This window comes from Hoplias malabaricus, chromosome 6 (assembly GCF_029633855.1).
Source record: "Hoplias malabaricus isolate fHopMal1 chromosome 6, fHopMal1.hap1, whole genome shotgun sequence".
NCBI lineage: Eukaryota > Metazoa > Chordata > Actinopteri > Characiformes > Erythrinidae > Hoplias > Hoplias malabaricus.
In genome coordinates, this window is record NC_089805.1 from 16,742,332 (window position 1) to 16,766,018 (window position 23,687).

The 23,687-nt window shown below is 36.2% G+C and overlaps 1 protein-coding gene across 1 annotated transcript; it reads left to right on the forward strand.

Moving 5' to 3' along the window:
- Window positions 1-267: 267 nt before the first annotated feature.
- s100s (S100 calcium binding protein S) lies at window positions 268-6,044 on the forward strand. Its single transcript, XM_066674244.1, has 2 exons — window positions 268-607; window positions 3,857-6,044. Exons 1-2 carry the CDS (start codon window positions 455-457, stop codon window positions 4,061-4,063), a joined length of 360 nt encoding a protein of 119 aa, XP_066530341.1. The 5' UTR covers window positions 268-454; the 3' UTR covers window positions 4,064-6,044.
- Window positions 6,045-23,687: the final 17,643 nt, after the last annotated feature.

Sequence of the window (23,687 nt, forward strand, 5' to 3'; positions counted from 1 at the left end):
TTATTTTTGCTGCTTCCTTTTTTGAACATGGTCAATGACTTTGTTTGTGTCTATATAATCACAGTAGCTCGGTGAGCCTGGAGACTGAAGACCCAAGATGCCACGATCAAAATGTGATGTGTAAGAATGTTGCTTTTGAAGTGCCCCTTCATTCATCCCCACCTAGATCCCCACTGTCTCTCACTTTCAAATGAGTAAGACATGTAAAAATATTCCAAATGATGATTGGTTCATTTTAGGTGATCTAAGATTGTGGTTAATCTTTTGCACAGTAATAAGTGTACCTCTCTATTTCCATCCCCCACACCGACCAATCTTTTGTGTTAGTGCCATTTCCCTTGAGCTAAAGCTCCACCCACACCAGTCATGTGACCACACATGCGGCTGGGGTTTGAGAAGGGCGCACCACAGCCTTGTGTATCTAACCTCTAATCTTTGTGGATGCCTTGACAGCATGTCCAAAGAACCAAGCTCCAACCTTGAGAGCGCCATGCAGATGCTCATCAAGACATTCCACAAGTATTCGGGCAAGGAAGGGGACAAGTACACACTCAGCCGAGGAGAGCTGAGAGAACTTCTGACAGAGGAGCTGGGAAACTATCTAGGGGTGAGATAGCAATGTGTGCTTCATACTTAAAATACATACACTACATATACAAAAATTTGTAGACAACCCTTATGATGTGTTAATTCAGTGAATAAAGTTGCACTAATTGTGAATATTGACATTAAATGATACTCACACGTTGTATAATTAATGTAAATTTTTGGCAAATGAAATTGGATGCTCTGGAGCAGATGCACATTAGCCTACGGACACCATGTCCAGGGTGAAGTGCTGGCTATAAAGTTCCCCAGTAATGGAGTTCTGGAGTAATGGAGCTTCACGGGTCCTTTGGAATGAGTTGAATTTGTGTTTCAAACTAATCATTTAATTAACGTTTTGATTATATTCTAATTTATTTAATATTTTGAACTCTTAGGTTAGGGCTAGTCCTAGAAACACTGTTGTGAAAGAGTTGTGATTTTTTTGTGAAATTGTACAACAATAATAATAATGTCACCCCTGGCTTGCTCACTTGAGGGTTTTACATTTTGTTTTTTACATTTCATGTCAAGGTTTTGTCTTACTGGAATTCTGTGAAGCTGCTTTGTGACAACATCAGTTGTGAAAAGCGCTATATAAATAAATTTGATTTGATTTGATAATAATCTCTGAACATTTATTCAACTGACAAAAAAGTGGTTTACAATGTTTGGGCAAACCAACTTGATTTTTTTACATGTATGATGCCTGCAACACACTCAAGAGAAGCAGGGACAGACATGTTTTTACCACTGTATTACACCACCTTTTAATTGCAGTTTTATTCATTTTGGAACTGTGATACAAGTTTTTCAAGGGGAATTTTTGTCCATTCTTGTTTGATTCAAGACTTCACCTGCTCAAAAGTTCTCAATATGACTCACCATAAGTTGTACCTTCACACAAGGCAAGTCACCTGTGCTGTGAACACTGATGCGCTGCCGTACTGCTTTTGCGTCTTTGAAAATTGTCTATGTAGTCTCTTTTGTCTTTGACACAGAGAACTCAATGTCAGTTTTTCCTGGAAACAAATTGAATTGTAGACTCATATTTGTGGTTTTTGAGACAGCTCATCTGTCTTGGAGATGTGTTCTTCTTGAACAATTTGACAAAACAATTTTGTCATAAAACTTTTGGCACAGACTGGTGAGTTTGCTTCCAGAAACAGAGGTTTTGCTGGCTCCTTCTTTGATACATTTTGTATTCTTGCGCTTATAGTGGAATGTATTGTGTCAAATTAGGGCCAAAAAGCAGAATCTGTAAGCAACCAATTTAATTTTGAAAAGAAGGGAACTCCTTGACCTATAAAAAGAATATTTCCTTATTTACTCATATATTTTGTATTTGCATATCTCAGTTACACTTCTCCAAGTATCGTTTTCAGTTCCAAAACCTTCTCACTGTGTAGAATGTACTCAGATAGTGGGGCTTATATCCAGCCGCCAATGGCTGACTTATTAACTCATGTTAATATGGCCAGAGTTCAGAAGACTGAGTGAAGTGCAACTGAAAAGAGGGCAAATCCAAAATAGATAGATACTTTATTGATCCCAGAGGGAAATTTGAGGCATCCAGTAGCTGTTCCACATATCATAGTAAGATATAAAAATAAGATAGAAAACAGCAAAAAATAGAAATATACTTAAAATAGAAATATAAGAACAGAATATACAGTATGTTTAAAATAAGATAATGGTAACAAAAATAGCAATATGCCACTGAATATAGAACTGAATGAACTAAAATCTAGACTATAAAATAATAAATAAAACAAAGTATAAGTATAAATATAAAATAAAATATAAAACAGAGTATAAATTATATCCAATAGAAAGAGAAAAATCTCACAGTATGATGGAGGTAGTGCGATTAGCCAGAGTAAAGAGTGTAAACCAGTACAGTACAACACAGTAGTGCAGTTGTAATGTCATCAGTGCAAAAATATGGAAAATCTGTATATATATATATATATATATATAGGATAAAAGACTTCCTGAATATGTCAATGGAGCAGGTCTGGGACAACAATAAACCAGTAAATATGGAAATATTCTCTTTATAAACCTTTTTTTAAAACTCTCAATGTTAATAACAGTCCTCTATTTTTCAAATTTGAATTTTTTGTCCCAACTTTGTTGCAAAAAAAATGGAATCTTATAAACTATATTTTCATTGTCACAACTTTTTTGTGTTGCAGGCATGTAGTTTAAATTTGGTTTATATTTACATAATACAATCAAGTTGTTTTGTTCCTTTATTTAAAAAAATCCCAAATTTACAGAGAACGTGCTACATACACTCAAAATGAATGTGCCACAAATGGTTCTTTGAGTGATGCCATAGAAGAACCACTTCTGGTTCCATAAAGAACTACTTTTGGTAATAATTTTAAAAAATGTAAAAACCCTTACATCAAGTGAATGTTTTTAAACTTTTAAAAGGTTCTTCACACTCATACATCCCTTTATCAAATGAGGTTCTTAATGGAACCAAAACACAAGTCACAATAGCCCTTTGTAGCAGCAGCTTTTTTATTTTTTATTATTTATTTTTATAAAGATTGTAGTAGTGAGTGGTTACTAGAACATGTACTCAGTCAGAGACTGAATGAAACTAGCCTAAAGTTAACTCTTTTTTTGTCACAAACAATTTAAAGTTGATGTTTTAAAAAAAGGAATGAAAAAAAAATAATAATAAAATAAAAAAATAAAAAAAAAAAAATATATATATATATATATATATATAAAATAGTAAATAAAATTACCATATTTGCCTTATTGGTAAAATTTCCCTCACAGTGTCACCAACACTGTCTACAATTAAACATGTTTTTTCAGATTAATGTTTTGAAAATATTTACAAAGCAACCATTGATTTATAAATGTACTAAATGTATTGATATTTTATTCCAGGACTTTTTGGAACATTTTGTTGATATGTGTGACATGAAATATTTATAGGAAACTGTTGGCATACATTTTCACTCAAGACCACTGTGCACTGCAGCATGTTAGAACTTGCCATGAGTATTTGCCATGCTCAAAGTATTTAAAGGACACATATTTTGAATACCTTTTTAAACACACACCATCTTCATGAACATTCACGCTGAAATCAAACTCAGAACAGGCATTGGCAAATGACCATTTGGTTGAATGCAACGTTAAGTTTAAACTTAAGTTCCTAAATATGCATTATATATTCTGCACCTAATTCTCAGATCAAAGTCACTACTGACAGCCATTAACTATGATCTCTCTTCCTTTAAAGAATGCACAAGATAAAGATGCAGTGGAGCGGGTGATGAATGACTTGGATGCCAACAACGATGGTGAAGTTGATTTCACTGAATTCATTATCCTCATGGGGGCACTGACTGTGGCCTGCAATGACTTCTTCCTGGACAGTCCGCCCCCAAAGGTCAAGCCTGATGCCAAGGCTGGTGGTGCTTCAACAGAGGGAGAGAAGAAAGAGTAAACAGGATGCATGAATGGGATGTGGGACACATGGGCAGGCAGTGAGGTAAAGAATTGAATGGGAAAAGGAGCTCATTGTTTCATCCATTTCTGTAACCTGGAATGACAGGCCTTTCATTTGTATTATGAATTACATGAACTCGTCAATTATCAAACATGTCCCTAGAACACAGTCCTAAAAATATTAGTCCTAAATAGATCTGATTCTGGGTGTGGATATGACATGGAAGCTCTTTAAAGGTGCACCAATCAAATATATTTGATTTTTTCTAACTTTTACAAATTAACTATAAACAGTGAAGAACAATTTTAAAAATAGTTTTTGCAAACGCATCAGCAAAACAGCATGATGGCACTTGTGGGACAGAGGGTCTATCTGTGTTGTGGTTTGCCTGCTTGAACACTGCAGGTCACCATGACTAATGCACTAGGTCAGGATTCGGTGGGTGTGACATCTGTTGGCTAGTAGGTGAACTACAATAACACAAACAGGCACTTAAGTGAAACTGACCAGTACACATTTAAAGAAACACTACATATTTTTCCCTCTACAGTTGCAGAGTGTAATTCCCTTTTACAACACTGTCATGAAACCAAAGAGGGAGGGGTGTGGTTTCCTACCCTCCTCCAAACGTTGCATAGAACAGTTTCTGCATCTCTGAGCCTGGAGTAACAATGACAAAGTCCCTATTCTCCCTATTACAGGTCAGTGGATCATCACAATGATTTTTGAAGCTGTAAATTTATGGGGAAAATACCTAGTTTTTTTAGTTTTTAAATGTCAATTTTTTAAACAAATAATTGCTCCTAATTCATACAGAGGTGAGTTGAACAGCTTAAATCCATACTCAAGTAAAGGTGTTCTTGAAATAATTACTTGAGTTAAAGTAAACATACAATATGCTCGAAAGTTTGGAGACAAATTTTCTCACTAATGAGTTCAGCTACTGTAAGGTTCACCACTTGTCACATAGGCATTCAACAGCACCAAAAATAGTACATAAAATTTCCTCACCACTGAGAATTTGTACATGAGTCTATGGTCACCAGGCTCAATGTCACGTGTTGACTAGAGGAATATAAAAACTACAAGCACTAGTCTGTGGAGCCTCTGTAGTGATAAGGCTTAACCCAAAAGCTTTAAGATGAGTAGGAATGGCTTATGTGACCCAGAACTAATCATGCAGCATCTGTACCTGACCTGTGCTCTGCTGTTTGAATGCATTCAAATCCTACCGTAAACCCTTTACAGAAGAGTAGAAACAGCAGTAAATGAGTTCAAAATGTAAAATAATGCCCTTAGTATAGGAAGAAATATTGGTTGAGCTGGTGCAAACATTTGAGCATAGTGTACTGTAATGTATAACTGTAATGTATTCATTACCAATCTCTCCATTAACAAAACTGGCTCTTTCAGAAAACACTCATTAACATTCACCTTTATGTTTACAGTTGTATGTCCTGACTATATGGACAGAAAGACTTTCAGCTCTTATCTGCTATCCCAGATCAACATATAAATGCATTCCAGTTTTTACAATCTTTTTCATTGAAAATACTCCTGAAACAGGGTTGGCTCAAGTTAAAGGTGTATTCTTTGATGAACCCAGTATGACGTCTTTCTAAAAAGCCTTAAATTTGGAAAACAACAGCCAGCAACAGAACAGTATCTAAGCCCCTATATTGTGGAAGGTGTGGCATCTTATATGTTATTTAAAAGAAAGCAAGCCAAAAATAACATCATATGTACAAACCAGCAGTAAAAAAATGGTTATAATGTCCAGTCAGGGTGAATTATCAGAGAGAAATATGTAGTAAACACACATAAATGTTAAATGTGCTACCACATCCTGAAGAAAATGAAGGATTACAGTACAGATGGTATTCATACTTTTAACACTAACAATATTATCAGTGTTGAATATTTAAATGCATTTAACTTCTTCCTCTGTACCTATTTTATATTCTGTTTTGTTAAGTGTTCGTATGTTTTTTTTGCTTGTTAGAAATAAAGTTGTGATATTAATCTTCACTGGACTCACAGTATTCTATACGCTTTGGTTGTATTCAAAATTGGTCATTTAAATGTCTGTTCATTTAATATAATATTTATAATTTTAGTAACATAATTAATATATAAATTATTTTTATTTTTTTTTTTTGCAAGTAATTTTGAAGAGTATAGCTGTATTATTTATCAAAGTAATTTTCCTAGACTCGTACATTTTAATCTGAAATATGTATGAAAATCAAATAAAAATGAATAAAAATCATGTAAATTACAGATTGTTTTGTGAACCTTACCAAAAAGCAAGGATTATTCAGTGAATTAAAATTAAACAAAAACATTATAACTCACATTAAAATACAGTATAGTACAAAATGACTAAACACAAAGGCACAGAGCAATAAAAGGTACTCAAAGATGTTATTTAGCATAGAAGCAGAAAGACAAAAATGTTACAAATGATTTATCAAAGGCATAAAACAAAGGTATAAAACAAATAAATAAAAAACTTTAGAGAAAATATCATGCTAAAAAGTCATGCAAATGTGCACATTTTAAGAAGAGAAAACCTTTGCAATCAGTGGGGCTTCTCTCAGCTGGAACAAAAGCATTGACATCAATCTTAAGCCTCTCACCCACATTCAGACATCTGTAAGGGAATCAAATAGAGATGATCTGACTTATATTTAGTTTCAGTTAATCTGTGTGTCATCTGCATATCAGTGTTGCAATGTCCAAATGCTGCAGACACCTCTTTTGTTGATTTACACAACTTAATGCTGCAGTCAGACTCATTCAAGAGTGCACACTCTGCGCACTGTTGTAGTTAGTAGAATGTCAAGCTGTGAAGCAGCTGCACATGATTTCCCAGCTAACTTACCCAATTAAAAAAACATGGTTTAGAGGGTATAAAGTGCCCTCCAGGTACTGGGCTATGAAGCAACTGACCTGTGTTCTTTGGAGTCAAATGCCATTTGGATAAGCTGGAACAGAGTTTATAAACTGCAACTAATCATCTAGCATTAGTATCTGAGTTCATTAAGGTTTGTGTGACAGTATGCAATTAAATGCTCACAGCAAAATTCACACATCTACTGTAAAACCTTAAAAGAAAAAACAAAGGCTGGTACTGCAGCAAAGTGGTTCAATGTAATATTCTTAGCTTGAGAAATGAACTGGATGAACTCCAATATGGAAATGTTTTATTACAAACAGATATGATTCTTGTGTGTTTACCTCAATCATATAAGTTTAATATATGACTAAATGTACATATACAATCCATATTAAATTAATATATTATCAGACATATATGCTGTCAGTACATGAACATTATATATGAACAATCTATATGAATTTAATATAGATTGTTCATATGTCATACATGCAGAGGTGGAAAGTAACGAATTACATTTACTCACGTTACTGAGTAGTTTTTGTGCACTTTTTAAAATCTGTATCTTTACTTTTACTTAAGTACACTTAGCTTGAAATATTGTACTTCACTACATTAAAAAAAACACCTGTTACTGAGTAAAAATGTAAATAAAAAAAAAATTGAGCACTGGAACCTACCTAAGTGAATGGATTGAATGATGGGATGGAGAGCAATCTACTGCTAAAAATCATAAGAAGTAGATGGAAGTACATGTATATATGTATCTTTACATTTATATAGCGCCTTTCTAGACACCCAAGGACGCTTTACAATCCACACTGCTCAGAACACACTGGTGAGAAGCGGCAGCCAAACGCGCACAGCGTACTCTCGACCAGGAACGACCGTCCACCTAGAGGACTGCATCGGGCACTAGGGTTTAACCCAGGATAGAGCGCCAATCCATATCTGGGCTCACACACATTCACTCACAAATACAGACATTCATTCACACTCATTCATTCACACACACACCTCCCTAAATCACCTCCCCTCCATGGTTTTTTTTTTTTTTTTGGACCCCGGAGGAAACCCACGCAGAACATGGAAACTCCACCCAGATGGGACTTGAACCCAAGATCCCAGCGCTGGGAGGCGAACGTGTTAACCACCGTGCCGCCCATGTGCCGACATGTCAGTTATCGGTGCAGTCCCAGCTGAAAGCGAAACCCCGTCGAATTCTGACTTGCTCTGGAAAGAAACGAACCCCTTGCCATATTTAAGGGACCACTTTGGCTTCAAGTGGAAGAAAGGCCATGTAAAATGTGTTAGCAGCTTATAAAACCCCAACTTCCAACCTGCGCATGTAGATCATGTATAGGTAGGTTAAATAATAGTTGTATTGGTAGTTAAAAATACATTTTCCTATTTTAGTATGATCTTGATCTGCACCAATTAATTTTATTTATCTCCCATACTTTTGTATTGTGTGTGTGTGTTAACATCATTCACTGAACTTTTTTGCACATTTCTCTACTTGAGGTATTATAACTTTGTATTTAGCACCTGGCTGCTATGACAACTTAATTTCCCTCAAGGGATTCATAAAATTCATAAGTTGCTCTAGCTAGCAACTGAATGAAAACAGTGATTTGGAAGAAAGCTGAACGCTGTCTACTCTGGGTAATACACTGACTACATACCCACGTCAAAAACTGAGGTCAAGCCAGCCTCCACTTGGAAAAGCTTGGTCAAGCCAGCACCCAGTTAGATTTGGTGGAACGTCGTATTCTGAACATTACGGTAATAGCGTGCAGAGGAACAAATTTCTACATAAAAGCCAAAAGTCAATGACAGGAAAAGTATGTAATAATAAATAATTTTCTAAACAAATAATAAATGGATAAACAACAAATATTTGCTATTTTGTGGAAATGATGAACATTTTAGGACATGACTCTCAAGTCACTCTGATGTGCAATTTAAAAAAGAGGCCCTTTGTGTAGTCCTATGTCTGTAAATTTATTTCCAAATTGAAATAATTATTAAAAGGAAACCTTTAGTTTGCACAGAACAATTTCACTTCATAATCATAGTACAACACCTGATTATGTCACTCACTTAATATGAAGTCATTCTGCTGTGTCATTTCAAAATAAAGGCCCTTTGAATTGTCCCATTTCTGTAAATTTAATTTCAAATTTAAATAATTATTAAAAAGAAAACTTTAGTTTGCACAGAACAATTTCACTTCATAGTCATAGTACAACACCTGATTATGTCACTCACTTAATATGAAGTCATTCTGATGTGTCATTTCAAAATAAAAGCCCTTTGAATTGTCCCATTTCTGTACATTTATTTTGAAATTTAAATAATTATTTTAAAAAATCTTTAGTTTGCACAGAACAATTTCACTTCATAATCATAGTACCACATCTGATCTGATTATGTCACTCACTGAATATCAAGTCATTCTGATGAGTCATTTCAAAATAAAAGCCCTTTGAATTGTCCCATTTCTGTAAATTTAATTCCAAATTTATATCATTATTAAAAGGAAACCTTTAGTTTGCACAGATTAATTTCACTTCATAATCATAGTACCACACCTGATTATGTCACTCATTAAATATCAAGTCATTCTGATGTGTCATTTCAAAATAAACGCTCTTTGAATTGTCCCATTTCTGTAAATTGAATTCCAAATTTACATAATTATTAAAAAGAAACCTTTAGTTTGCACAGAACAATTTCACTTCATAATCATAGTACCACATCTGATTGTCACTCACTTAATATGAAGTCATTCTGATGTGTCATTTCAAAATAAAGGCCCTTTGTGTTGTCCTATCTCTAAATTTATTTCCAAATTTAGATGAATATTAAAAGTGAACTATTAGTTTGCACAGAACAATTTCACTTCATAATCATAGTACAACACCTTATTATGTCACTCACTGAATATGAAGTCATTCTGGTGTGCCATTTTAAAAAAGAACTATTGTAAATGATCACATTTCAGCTATATTCACTCCGGATGTTGGAATTGTTATTAAAAGGAATCCTCCAGTTTGCACACACCACTTTCACTTTATAATGAAAGTACATCCCCTAAATATATGTCTCTCACTTAATATCAAGTCATTCTTGTGTGCCATTTCAGATTAGGACCACTGTAATCAATCAGATTTTATTTATATTCACTGTAGATGTTGAGATTGTTAATAAAAGGAATCCTCCAGTTTGTAAAAACTACTTTCACTTCATAATGATAGTACAGCACATGCAAGCATCAATCATTTAATGTCATACTATTGTAGTGTGTCTAATTTGTTCATCCACTCATTACATCCAGATCACATTACTGATTTATGTCCTCCCAATGTGCTCTATTATGCTAACGAAGCAAGTCCAATATGCTGCTGTAAAGGTTCTGACTTGATGGAAAACAATGGATTACATTACACCTGAACGTCAATCACTGAACTGGTTATTGGTAAGACTACATTATATATTTTAAGAATGTTTTTTAAATCGGCTTTATGGTCATGTTCCTATTTTACCTTAGTGAAATGATTGTACACTCTTAAAAATAATGCTGCTCTCAGAGGTTCACTGTCACGCCCTCCTCCTGTCATGCCCGTTTTCCATGCCATGTGCTCTCTCAGCACATGGCTCTGTCTGTTGCTGTCCTTGTCTCCGCCCATGTCCCGCCTTTGTTCCGCCTCCTTGTCTGCTGTCCTCATTATCTGTCTCAGGTGTGTCTCGTTTGTATTTGTTTAAATATCATTTTTTTTGCTGTTTCCCAGTCAAGTCATGTCATTTCGTTTTGTGTTGTTAACTTCCTAGTCAAGACGTTTCGTTTAGTTTTCCAGTCGTGTTGTTTCTTCCTTTTTTCGTAGTCATGTGGTGTTGTTTCTCTCCCACTTCAAGTCAGGTTGTTGTTGTTTTCTAGTCGTTTCATTTTGATTCCAGAGTCATGTCGGTTTGTGTAATTCTCATTTGTAGTCATGTCATTTTGTTTTTCTCCCCAAGTCTTGTCATTTCTTTCCTCTAAGTATTGTTGTTTCTCCTCCAGTGTATCCGTGTCTTGTTTCTTAGTTTGGTCTGTCTCTGTTGTTTTCCTCAATTCATTTCATATGTCTAGTTGTTTCCGTAGTTGCCAGTCTTTGTTTTGTTGTATCTTTTGTTTCATTAAAATTACTGTGTTTTAGCAAGTGCATCCGCCTCCGTCAGTCTGCCCCGCTAATCGTGACATTCACTGAGTGATGCCATAGGAGAAGTACTATTGGTTCCATATCATATTGGAACCATCTTTCGGAATATTTTAAATGTGTAAAAAAAGCCACAGTCACGGGTGCAGAAGCGGCCGGAGCCACAGTCACGGGTGCAGAAGCGGCCGGAGCCACAGTCACGGGTGCAGAAGCGGCCGGAGCCACAGTCACGGGTGCAGAGGCGGCCGGAGCCACAGTCACGGGTGCAGAAGCGGCCGGAGCCACAGTCACGGGTGCAGAAGCGGCCGGAGCCACAGTCACGGGTGCAGAAGCGGCCGGAGCCACAGTCACGGGTGCAGAAGCGGCCGGAGCCACAGTCACGGGTGCAGAAGCGGCCGGAGCCACAGTCACGGGTGCAGAAGCGGCCTGAGCCACAGTCACGGGTGCAGAAGCGGCCTGAGCCACAGTCACGGGTGCAGAAGCGGCGGGAACCACAGTCACGGGTGCAGAGGCGGCCGGAGCCACAGTCACGGGTCCAGGAGCGGCCGGAGCCACAGTCACGGGTGCAGGAGCGGCTGGTGCCGCCTTCACGGAGACAGGAGCGGTGGGTGCCGCCTTCATGGAGACCTCCAGACGTGCCAAGAGGCTTGCAAGCTTCTCCTGGAGATCAGGAGGGAGTGCAGCGACGTCCTTGGGAGCAGAGGGCCCTGCGACGAAGTCCACGGAGGCAGGGGGCCCTGCGACGAAGTCCACGGAGGCAGGGGGCCCTGCGACGAAGTCCACGGAGGCAGGGGGCCCTGCGACGAAGTCCACGGAGGCAGGGGGCCCTGCGACGACGTCCACGGAGGCAGGGGGCCCTGCGACGACGTCCACGGAGGCAGGGGGCCCTGCGACGACGTCCACGGAGGCAGGGGGCCCTGCGATGACGTCCACGGAGGCAGGGGGCCCTGCGATGACGTCCACGGAGGCAGGGGGCCCTGCAATGATGTCCACAGAGGCAGGGGGCATGAGCTGGAGCCGGCTACTCCATTCCAAAGCCGCCTTTAAAACATACCCCACAGGATCTCTGGGGCCTATACGGAATGGCGTCCGGCGAATAGTACACCTCACAAAATGATTGTCTGTGTTAGCTGTGTCCTTATAGTATTGGTCATTCTGTCATGATTATCGGGGCGGACTGACGGAGACAGACACACTTGCTAAAACACAGTAATTTTAATGAAACAAAAGATATATCAAAACAAAGATATCAAACAAAGACATATGAAATGAAATGAGGAAAACGACAGAGACAGACCGAACTAAGAAACAAGACACAGATACACTGGAGGAGAAACAACAATACTTAGAGGAAAGAAATGACAAGGCTTGGGGAGAAAAACGAAATGACATGACTACAAATGAGAATTACACACACCAACATGACTTTGGAAACAAAATGAAACGACTAGGAAACAACAACAACCTGACTTGAAGTGGGAGAGAAACAACACCACATGACTACGAAAAAAGGAAGAAACAACACGACTGGGAAACTAAACGAAACGTCTTGACTAGGAAGTTAACAGCACAAAACGAAATGACATGACTTGACTGGGAAACAGCAAAAAAAATGATATTTAAACAAATACAAACGAGACACACCTGAGACAGATAATGAGGACAGCAGACAAGGAGGCGGAACAAAGGCGGGACATGGGCGGAGACAAGGACAGCAACAGACAGAGCCATGTGCTGAGAGAGCACATGGCATGGAAAACGGGCATGACAGGACGAGGGCGTGACAGTGAACCTCTGACAGCAGCATTATTTTTAAGAGTGTACAATCATTTCACTAAGGTAAAATAGGAACATGATCATAAAGCCGATTTAAAAAACATTCTTAAAATATATAATGTAGTCTTACCAATAACCAGTTCAGTGATTGACGTTCAGGTGTAATGTAGTCCATTGTTTTCCATCAAGTCAGAACCTTTACAGCAGCATATTGGACTTGCTTCGTTAGCATAATAGAGCACATTGGGAGGACATAAATCAGTAATGTGATCTGGATGTAATGAGTGGATGAACAAATTAGACACACTACAATAGTATGACATTAAATGATTGATGCTTGCATGTGCTGTACTATCATTATGAAGTGAAAGTAGTGTTTACAAACTGGAGGATTCCTTTTATTAACAATCTCAACATCTACAGTGAATATAATTAAAATCTGATTGATTACAGTGGTCCTAATCTGAAATGGCACACAAGAATGACTTGATATTAAGTGAGAGACATATATTTAGGGGATGTACTTTCATTATAAAGTGAAAGTGGTGTGTGCAAACTGGAGGATTCCTTTTAATAACAATTCCAACATCCGGAGTGAATATAGCTGAAATGTGATCATTTACAATAGTTCTTTTTTAAAATGGCACACCAGAATGACTTCATATTCAGTGAGTGACATAATAAGGTGTTGTACTATGATTATGAAGTGAAATTGTTCTGTGCAAACTAATAGTTCACTTTTAATATTCATCTAAATTTGGAAATAAATTTAGAGATAGGACAACACAAAGAGCGTTTATTTTGAAATGACACATCAGAATGACTTGATATTTAATGAGTGACATAATCAGGTGTGGTACTATGATTATGAAGTGAAATTAATCTGTGCAAACTAAAGGTTTCCTTTTAATAATCATATAAATTTGGAATTATATTTACAGAAATGGGACAATTCAAAGGGCCTTTATTTTGAAATGACACATCAGAATGACTTGATATTTAATGAGTGACATAATCAGGTGTGGTACTATGATTATGAAGTGAAATTGTTCTGTGCAAACTAATGATTCACTTTTAATAATGATATAAATTTGGAATTAAATTTACAGAAATGGGACAATTCAAAGAGCTTTTATTTTGAAATGACACATCAGAATGATTTGATATTTAATGAGTGTGGTACTATGATTATGAAGTGAAAATGTTCTGTGCAAACTAAAGGTTACTTTTTAATTATTATTCAAATTTGGAAATTAATTTACAGAAATGGGACAATTCAAAGGGCCTTTATTTTGAAATGACACATCAGAATGACATCATATTACATGAGTGCCATAATCAGGTGTTGTACTATGACTATGAAGTGAAATTGTTCTGTGCAAACTGAAGGTTTACTTTTAATAATTATTTAAATTTGGAAATAAATTTACGGAATGGGACAATTCAATGGGCTTTTATTTTGAAATGACACATCAGAATGACTTGATATTCAGTGAATGACATAATCAGGTGTGCTACTATGATTATGAAGTGAAATTAGTCTGTGCAAACTAAAGGTTTCTTTTTAATAATTATTTAAATTTGAAATTAAATTTACAGAAATGGGACGATTCAAAAGGCCTTTATTTTGAAATGACACATCAGAATTACTTCATATTAAGTGAGTGACATAATCAGGTGTGGTACTATGATTATGAAGTGAAATTGTTCTCTGCAAACTAAAGGTTTCCTTTTAATAATTATTTAAATTTAGAAATAAATGTACAGAAATGGGACAATTCAATGGGCTTTTATTTTGAAATGACACATCAGAATGACTTGATATTCAGTGAGTGACAATCAGGTGTTGTACTATGATTATGAAGTGAAATTTTTCTGTGCAAACTAAAGGTTTCTTTTTAATAATTATGTTAATTTGAAATTAAATTTACAGAAATGGGACAATTCAAAGGGCCTTTATTTTGAAATGACACATCAGAATGGCTTGATATTCAGTGAGTGACATAATCAGATGTGTACGACGGAGTTTTAGGGCCACAGCGGTAAAAAAAAAAAAAAAACAAGATTCCGAGATTAAAGTCAGAATTCTGAGATAAAAAGTCGGAATAATTCTGAGGAAAAAAAGTCGGAATAATTCTGAGAAAAAAAGTCAGAATAATTCGCTGCGTATAATGGAGCAGACACAGTGTAACAGAGTAGAACTCTGGCGCCCACGAAGCTCCATCGTGTTACGGTTCGGACTCGTACAAAAAACTAAAGCCTTTATGGATCTCAGTCAGGGGCTGCGTCATGTCGTGTGAATGCGTTTAATAAATAATTCATGCATAAGGCTTTAGTTTTTTGTACGAGTCCGAGCCGTAACGCGATGGAGCTTCGTGGGCGCCGGATTTCTACTCGTTCTGTATCCATCATTTTCGTGATCATTAACTGTATCTTGAAACTACATGCCCTGGGTTCGTGCACTGATTCAGGGTTTAAACACTAATCACACTGTGGCCCTGATGTGGAAGAGAAGAGTGTTTATTCCTGAAATCTATACCATAGCATAACTTAAGCAACACATTGCGTTCCACAGTTACACTGTGTCTGCTCCATTATACGCAGCAAATTATTCCGACTTTTTTTCTCAGAATTATTCCGACTTTTTATCTCAGAATTCTGACTTTTATCTCGGAATCATGTTTTTTTTTTTTTTTTTTTTTTTACCGCTGTGGCCCTAAAACTCCGTCGTAGATGTGGTACTATGATTATGAAGTGAAATTGTTCTGTGAAAACTAAAGGTTTCCTTTTAATAATTATGTAAATTTGAAATTAAATTTACAGACATGGGACAATTCAAAGGGCCTTTATTTTGGAATGACACATCAGAATGATTTCATATTAAGTGAGTGACATAATCAGGTGTGGTACTATGATTATGAAGTGAAATTGTTCTGTGCAAACTAAAGGTTTCTTTTTAATAATTATTTAAATTTGAAATTAAATTTACAGGCATAGGACTACACAAAGGGCCTTTATTTTTAAATGGCACATCAGAGTGACTTGAGAGTCATGTCTTAAAATCTTCATAATTTCCACAAAATAGCAAACATTTGTTGTTTATCCATTTATTATTTGTTTAGAAAATTATTTATTATTACATACATTTCCTGTCATTGAATTTTGGCTTTTATTTAGAAATTTGTTCCTCTGCACGCTTTTACCGTAATGTTCCAAATCTAAGTAGGGGCTGGCTTGACCAAGCTTTTCCAAGTGGAGGCTGGCTTGACTCCAGTCTTCAACACAACAGAAATATCCCTTTAATAGGTATATGATGTTGAATAGACTTCAACTATTTTAATAGTTATGTTCATATAGTCAGTCCTCTCCATGAGCAGTTTAATTTGTAACATTATTCCATTAATTAAAATCAACTGGTTTGAAATTTATATCCCCTTGTCCTTTTTACGCTACACAATAGAGAAACTCCCCCTCCCACACACACTTAAAATAGTAACTTTTAATCTGGGTAAATTTCAAATGTAATACATTTTACTTGAGTACATTTTTATACTAGTAATTTTACTTGTGTAAAATTTCAGCAAAATAACAGCACCTTTATTGAGTAGAATATTTTAGTACTCTTTCCACATCTGCATACATTAATGACATATGAACAATCTATGAAATTAATATAGACTATCCATATGTGCCATACATAAGTGAATAACATGAAACAAAGTATATGAATTAAAAACAGATTGTCCATATATGTAATACATACATGACCAACATGCACAATGTATATAAATTTAATAAAAGTTGTCCTTATAGATATCATTCATGAACAATCTATATTAAATTCATATATTGTCCACATTTTCATATCCACAAATGTCCAATGTATGAAAACGTCTTTGCCCCCTTCATGATTTTTTTTTTTGTGTCACTCAAATGTTTCAGATAATCAAACAAATTTAAATATTAGTCAAAGACAACACAAGTAAACAAAAAATGCAGTTTTTAAATGAAGGTTTTTTATTATTAAGGGAGGAATCCTATATGGCCTTGTGTGAAAATGTGCTTGCCCCCTAAACCCAATAACTGGTTGGGCCAGCCTTAGCAGCAACAACTGCAATCAAGCATTTGCGGTAACTTGCAATGAGTCTTTCACAGCGCTGTGGAGAAATTTTGGGTCACTAATCTTTTCAGAATTCTTGTGATGCAGCCACTTTGGAGGGTTTGAGCATGAACCACCTTTTTAAAGGTCATGCCACAGCATCTCAATAACATTAAGGTCAGGACTTTGACTAGGCCACTCCAATGTCTTCACTTTGTTTTTCCTTCAGCCATTCAGAGGGAGACTTGCTGGTATTTTGGATCATTGTCCTGCTGCAGAACCCAAGTACTTTTCAGCATGTGGTCGGACATTCTAATTCAGGATCTTTTTTGGTAGACAGCGGAATTCATGGTTCCATTTATCACAGCAAGTCTTCCATATCCTGAAGCAGCAAAACTATCACACTACCATCACCATATTTCACTGGAGGTTCTTTTTCTGAAATGCGGTTTTACTTTTACTACAGATGTAATGGTGAACACACACCTTCCAAAATGTTCAACTTTTATGTCAAAGTCAGTCCACAGAGTATTTTCCCAAAAGTCTTGGGAATCATCAAGATGTTTTCTGGCAAAAATGAGACAAGCCTTTATGCTCAGCAGTGGTTTTCATCTTGGCACTCTGCCATTCAGGCCATTTCTTTCTAAAGGTGGAGTCATGAACGCTGACCTTAACTGAAGCAAGTGAGGCCTGCAGTTCTTTGGATGTTGTTGTAGGGTCCTTTGTGACCTCTTGGATGAGTTGTCACTGCGTTCTTGGGGTAATTTTGGTTGTCCGGCCACTCCTGAGGAGGTTCACCACTGAGTCCCAAACCGTTAGAAAGCATTTTATAACCTTTTCCAAACTGATAGCTCTCAGTTACTTTCTTTCTCATTTGTTGGCATGATGTCTAGTTTTGAGGATCTTTTGGTATACTTTTGTTAGGCAGGTCCTATTAAAGTGATTTCTTGATTGAGAACAGGTGTGGCAGTAATCAGGCCTCGGTGTGGCTAGAGAAATTGAACTCAGGTGTTATAAACTACAGTTAAGTGTATTGATGGGAATTTCGGCTCTTTTTGGGGAGCCAGCTCTTTTTCTGCTCCTAAATGGCTCTTTGTTTCACCACTTATTTCCACTGGTACAGAACAATATTACCTACATTTTACATGATTATATGGACAAAATATTATTGTTCAATATTAAAAATAAATAGTGTTGCAATGGCCAATTGTTTTTATGGCTGTCTTGTAATAACTCACTGATTGCACTCACACATTCAATTGTATAAATAACTTTAAATAATAACTTTAAATTATAAATAACTTTAAATGTTTATTTAAACACCTTAATAAAAAATCACTTGTAAACTCTGAAATATAGCCAATGGAACCCAAAAGGTAGGTATTACAAAATAGCTTATTAGATTAAATAATCATCCATTTCTGGGTAATAAAATAAACAAATAGTCTGCAAAGTGCAAAACAGCAGCATTCAATGGTAGTGATTAAAACAACCACAACTGTCAACAAACATTTAACTGATTTAACATATTCTTAATCTATTTTTTGGAAGGCAGAAGTGTCCAAGTAATGGCTCGGTCTTAGACGGGAACCGGCTCTCATCGTTCACTTACAAGAGCCGGCTCTTTGAACTGGTTCGTTCACGACCGACACATCACTAGTTAAGTGGCAAACCCTTTTTCACACGGCCATATATATTTGTATCTTTTTTCTCCCTTAATTTATAAAAATTCATTAAAAACTTCATTTTGTGTTTACTTGTGTTGTCTTTGACTAATATTTAAATTTGCTTGATGATTTGATAAATTTAAGAGTGACAAACATGCAAAAAAAAAAAAAGAAATTATGAAGGGAGCAAACACTTTTTCCACACCAGTGTAGTTGCATAAAAGATGAACGTAAGAAAACTAGCCTGGTTGTAGCATGTATATACATTTACAGCTACACTGTCAAAGTACCCCAAGTACACAAAAGTTGATTATATAGGTGCCGAAGCATTTATGGTCAGACCCCCCTACATTTCCCAAATTCAACCAATTGGTCAAAGCAGCCAAAGTTAATTTAAAAGTCTTTGGCCACTTTTACCAGTGATGCCTTTGGGCAAGTCAGTAAGAGTTAGAGTAGTTGATTATGTTTTAAACTTTTTAAAATGTTTTACATTTTTAATTTTAATATTTTCTTCCTTGTTTATCTTCAGTTTTAGTATTTTCTAGTTTCTTTCCAGTGTCCTGCTTTTGTGGTGTTGTTTGTTTTTGTTTCTATTAAATAAACGTTCCTTACATGTATATCTGCCTCCTTGTCCTGTCTGCAGCCATGACACTAAGGTATGTGAAGGTAGGTGAATTTTATATAGATCATATGTTGTACAAGACTTATCTAAACTCCATGTAAAATTTGAATAAGGAACAAGAAGGTACAAATATGTTTCATATTAAAATCACACTGTCACGTATTAAAAATATAAGGTTTACACAAGTTTTAGTTTTCTTATAGGAGACCCTTATGTCATATGTGGTATTTTGTATGAATGTGGCCAAAATCATACACAAAATAACTATGACTTGTAGGGAACATATATAATAACCTATTAGGTTGTTATGTTTTTTTAGATTTTAGAAAAAAAAACAACTTAATTTTGCCTTATAAGAAAGATAGTTTTTTTATGGGCTTTTAGCCATAGGTATAACATCCCTAGAATAAAATCTAATTTGAGTAATTTTTTCAGATTTCTTCTGACCTTTTTAAATTGTGTAATTGCTGGAAGTGGTAACACGCTACTTATTCAGCCTGAATGAAACTAAGACTGCAAACTCCAAGGGGACTCCTTGGTAAATAACTTCAAGTATCTTGCTGAAGCACATCCTGGACCTTAACATCCTGCCTGACCTGTAAGTCCTGTTCTATATCTGCTGTTAGCAAATGCAGGCAAGGATGAAAGCAGTGATGGCAATTCACAGCAGTCCAATGGTTTCGAATTACAAAGCATTTGGATGTATTCACAGTGAAACGTTTTTTCCCGTCCTTCAGTAAATATAAAATGTCCTACACATATTTATTGGTTACATAGTTATCTTCTTGCCACATAGAGAATAGGTTTAGACATAAGATTAAGTGATATTTTAAATACAATTAATATAAGCATTGTGATACTATAGACCACAAACTAATTATACGTTTTGTAATGAGATTTTGTATGCAATTAAATACATTTAAAAATTGTATGACAGCATGTGTATTGACTGTCTTGCTGTTATTGCTGTCACAGCTCCAGGGTCCTGCTGTTCTAGGTTAAAGCCCTGCGCTTCTGCAAAGTAGTTTGTACTCCATTTGTCTGTGCTGGTTTCCTCCCACAGTCCAAAAACATATGGTGGTCTGTGCAAAGGTGTCTATAGGTGTAAGTGACTGTGGGATGAAAACGTTACAAAAAAAATCAGTGAATGTATAGTTTAATGAATTTCTTATTAGCACATTACTTACAAAATCCATTTAAAAAAACTTTAAATTAAAAAAAAAACATTGCTTGTTATTTGATTATTCTAAAACCAGTTCATGATATTTAGCAAAAAATAAATGCTGGACAGGCTAAAAAAACAGCAAAACACTTCAATCAATGAAGTTGTTGCAAAAGCATGAGTACTTTGTTAAATCAGTGTGAAGAGTCTTTTATTTATCTTAGTGTTAATGAGCACTTCTGAGAAACAATTGAACTGACTAGTCTCCTCATAAGGGGACTGAGCTTATTAGTGCTGTACTGGACAGGTACATGCGTTCCATATTTAGAAACTTAAGTTTACCTTAAACAGAATTTCTTAAAGCACAAAAGATGAGTATATGACATTTGAGGGTCCCTTACTGTATTTACAAAAAGTGGCTAATTTAGCCTATTACATGAGAAGTTATGAGCTGGGTAGGCCCTGTCCTCGGAAGGCCAGAACTATCAGGTCCAGCTTTTCTTCATCTTCGGAATATTGTTAAATTAAGGAATGCCCTAGCCCTTCATGATATATGTTGTCAGAATGTTTCAGCAAACACCTAAGTAAACATCAGCTAGTTAAGAATACTGCAGCCAGTGTCCTTACAAAAAACAGAAAATTTGATCATATCAGCCAGTTATAACAGCATGGCACTAGCTTCCAATTAAATTTTGTATTGGTTTGTATAGTCTTTTAATGACATACCAAACACTTCATCGTCTTACCTTGAATAATTGCAAGTAATTTTTTTTTTCACAAGTCTCTGGCGCTCTACTTCCAAGAATACAGAAGGCTTCAGTGGGTGGAAGAGCTTTTTCATGTAACGTCCAACTCTGGAATATGTTTCCAGTAAATGTTCGGGACTCAGACACAGTCTCAGTCTTTAAGTCTTGTACATCTCTAGCCATGCTTGGCATTGGATATTGTGACATCTCTTCGGTAGAGGCTCCAGCTTGTCCAAAAAAAGTGTTTTTTTTTTTTGTTTGTTTGTTTTTTTGAGAATATACACATCAAATTCAGTGTAAAAACAGGTGTCCTTTAAAATACCTAAATTAACTAAGTTTAGAACCTTTTGGGTACATAGCAAACAAATTAGGAAATGACAAAAAGTACTATATATATGTGAATCAAACAGACAAAAAAATATGCATGTTGTGTAAATTTGTGTGTACACTGCTTCAATATGTGGATATTCTATCTTGTACCCCCTCCCATGTTTGGCCCTGGTCAAGCCTGTCATGGATGATGTGGTGGTATCATCTGACTGTGCCTCGCCAGGAAATGCACTGATCTGTGTCACTGTTATCTGGCCAGCCTGTCTGGACCAGACCTGACAGACACATCAGTTTACCTCACACAGACAAACAGGGCTAGCATTGCTGTCCTTCTACCCAACATATGGCTCTCCTGTCAACATGACGACAGACATGAAGAGTAGCCATGTCTGTGTTACAAGATAACACACTTGTGTAGCTCTCTTTTACCATAGACGGGGTGGATAAATGTATTAGTAGAAATGTATTAAAAAATAAAGTTTTGAAATGGTACAAGTGCTTTATATAATAGAAATAAATACATCAACAAAAATATATAAATGACCCTCTCAGTTCCAAATGAACTATAAAAAATAAACCATTCTGATTAAATTTAAAGATTTTTAAAACCACATTTTTGGTTAGATACTGCTCTAAATAGTTTTTTTAACTCTCAATTACATAACATGCAAAAGAATTAAAGATTAATGTAAGACTACAAGAATGTAATTTTGTAAATTAATCACTTAAGGGACCTCACAGAGATGGACTCCAGGATCAGTTTATAAGTTAAAGTTCACTTCTCGCATCAAGCACTGTTCAAATGGCAATATGAATAAACCCTCTTTTTTTAAACTACATGAGATAAGGTCTTTTTACAAATCACAAAGGTATTATTCCTTGAACACTACCAAACTTAATTGTACAGTATTACTGAGATGACCCGCCACTTGCTACAGTAATATTTTTACCATTTTTAAAGCCGGCAAATCAAAACGACCAAAATAATATACGTTGCAGGTCTGTTAAATCATGTTAGAGCATGAAGGTGATCCGTGTGTACAGGGCAAGGTGTACTCAGTCTGTTTTAATTGTGTGTCTGTCTCACAATGAAAGTACATACAGTGCACCCACAAACAGTCTGCAGCACATCATTTTGTCCTCGATACTGGCAGAAGAGCTACCGGAGGAACCATTAAGCTTTTTCCGGTAACTCAAGGTGCTATCAGGAAGCATAAACTCTGGGCTGTGCTGAGGAGCCCGGAATGTTCCGGTAGCTCGGGACTCTGTCAGACAGCTGTAGGTACACAAAGATGGTCTAAATGGCAAACCCAATTTACTGTCCATAACGACAGTCCATGTCTGTAAGTTCTGAACTGATAGAAAACATGAAAGCTGAAGTTAATAGTTTATCTATGGCACTGGCAGCTACAGCCTCAGTTAGCGTCTTATGCTAATTCTAATGCTTCTACTTCTGAATAGGGAAAACTTGCAGAAAAACACCCTAACATTTCGGTACAGTAACCGGGTAGTTTTGCTGCTCTTGCACACTTGACTAGTGGCTGTACCAACTCGCTAAACAATAAAAGAGCGGAAAATACAAAGCTGTGCGAGTTCCATGCGCTTTCTCCGTCTTTCTCGCCCTTCCCCAGATCACAAACATGATACATATGCACTGTCAAATAAGGTGGTACTGTACAGATATTTTTGTATCTGTCTCAAAAGATTAAACAATGGTAAAGTCTATATAACTGTGGTATCTTGATAAAAGGGAATTTGCAGGGTGAAATAATACATCTCAAAAATACTATTACTTTCTCAGCATCTGGCTCTGTGTCCGAAAATGTATGCCTGATTCTCACCTCCGTGAAGCTGGACCCTCATGAGGAGTCGTTATTGTGTATAATGGGTGATTGTTTGTTGCACAAGCATGACAAACTAGCATAAATTTCAGATAAATATTTTTTATTACTAATACTGATGTAACAAATATTAATTAAAATCTTTTTGTTGCCTTCTACCCATGGCTCAAAACACTGTCATTTGTCATTAATGTAATCTTTGCCTATGTTTCATTTTTCTAGGTTAAATAAAGATTCACGAGTATAAAATACATAAATCAAAATTTCTCGTTTTTATTAC

Coding starts and splice junctions, on each gene's coding strand:
- s100s (XM_066674244.1), top strand. CDS start 455: ATGTCCAAAGAACCAAGCTCCAACCTTGAGAGCGCCATGCAGATGCTC. Junction 608..3,856: donor AGCTGGGAAACTATCTAGGG/GTGAGATAGCAA, acceptor CTTCCTTTAAAG/AATGCACAAGATAAAGATGC.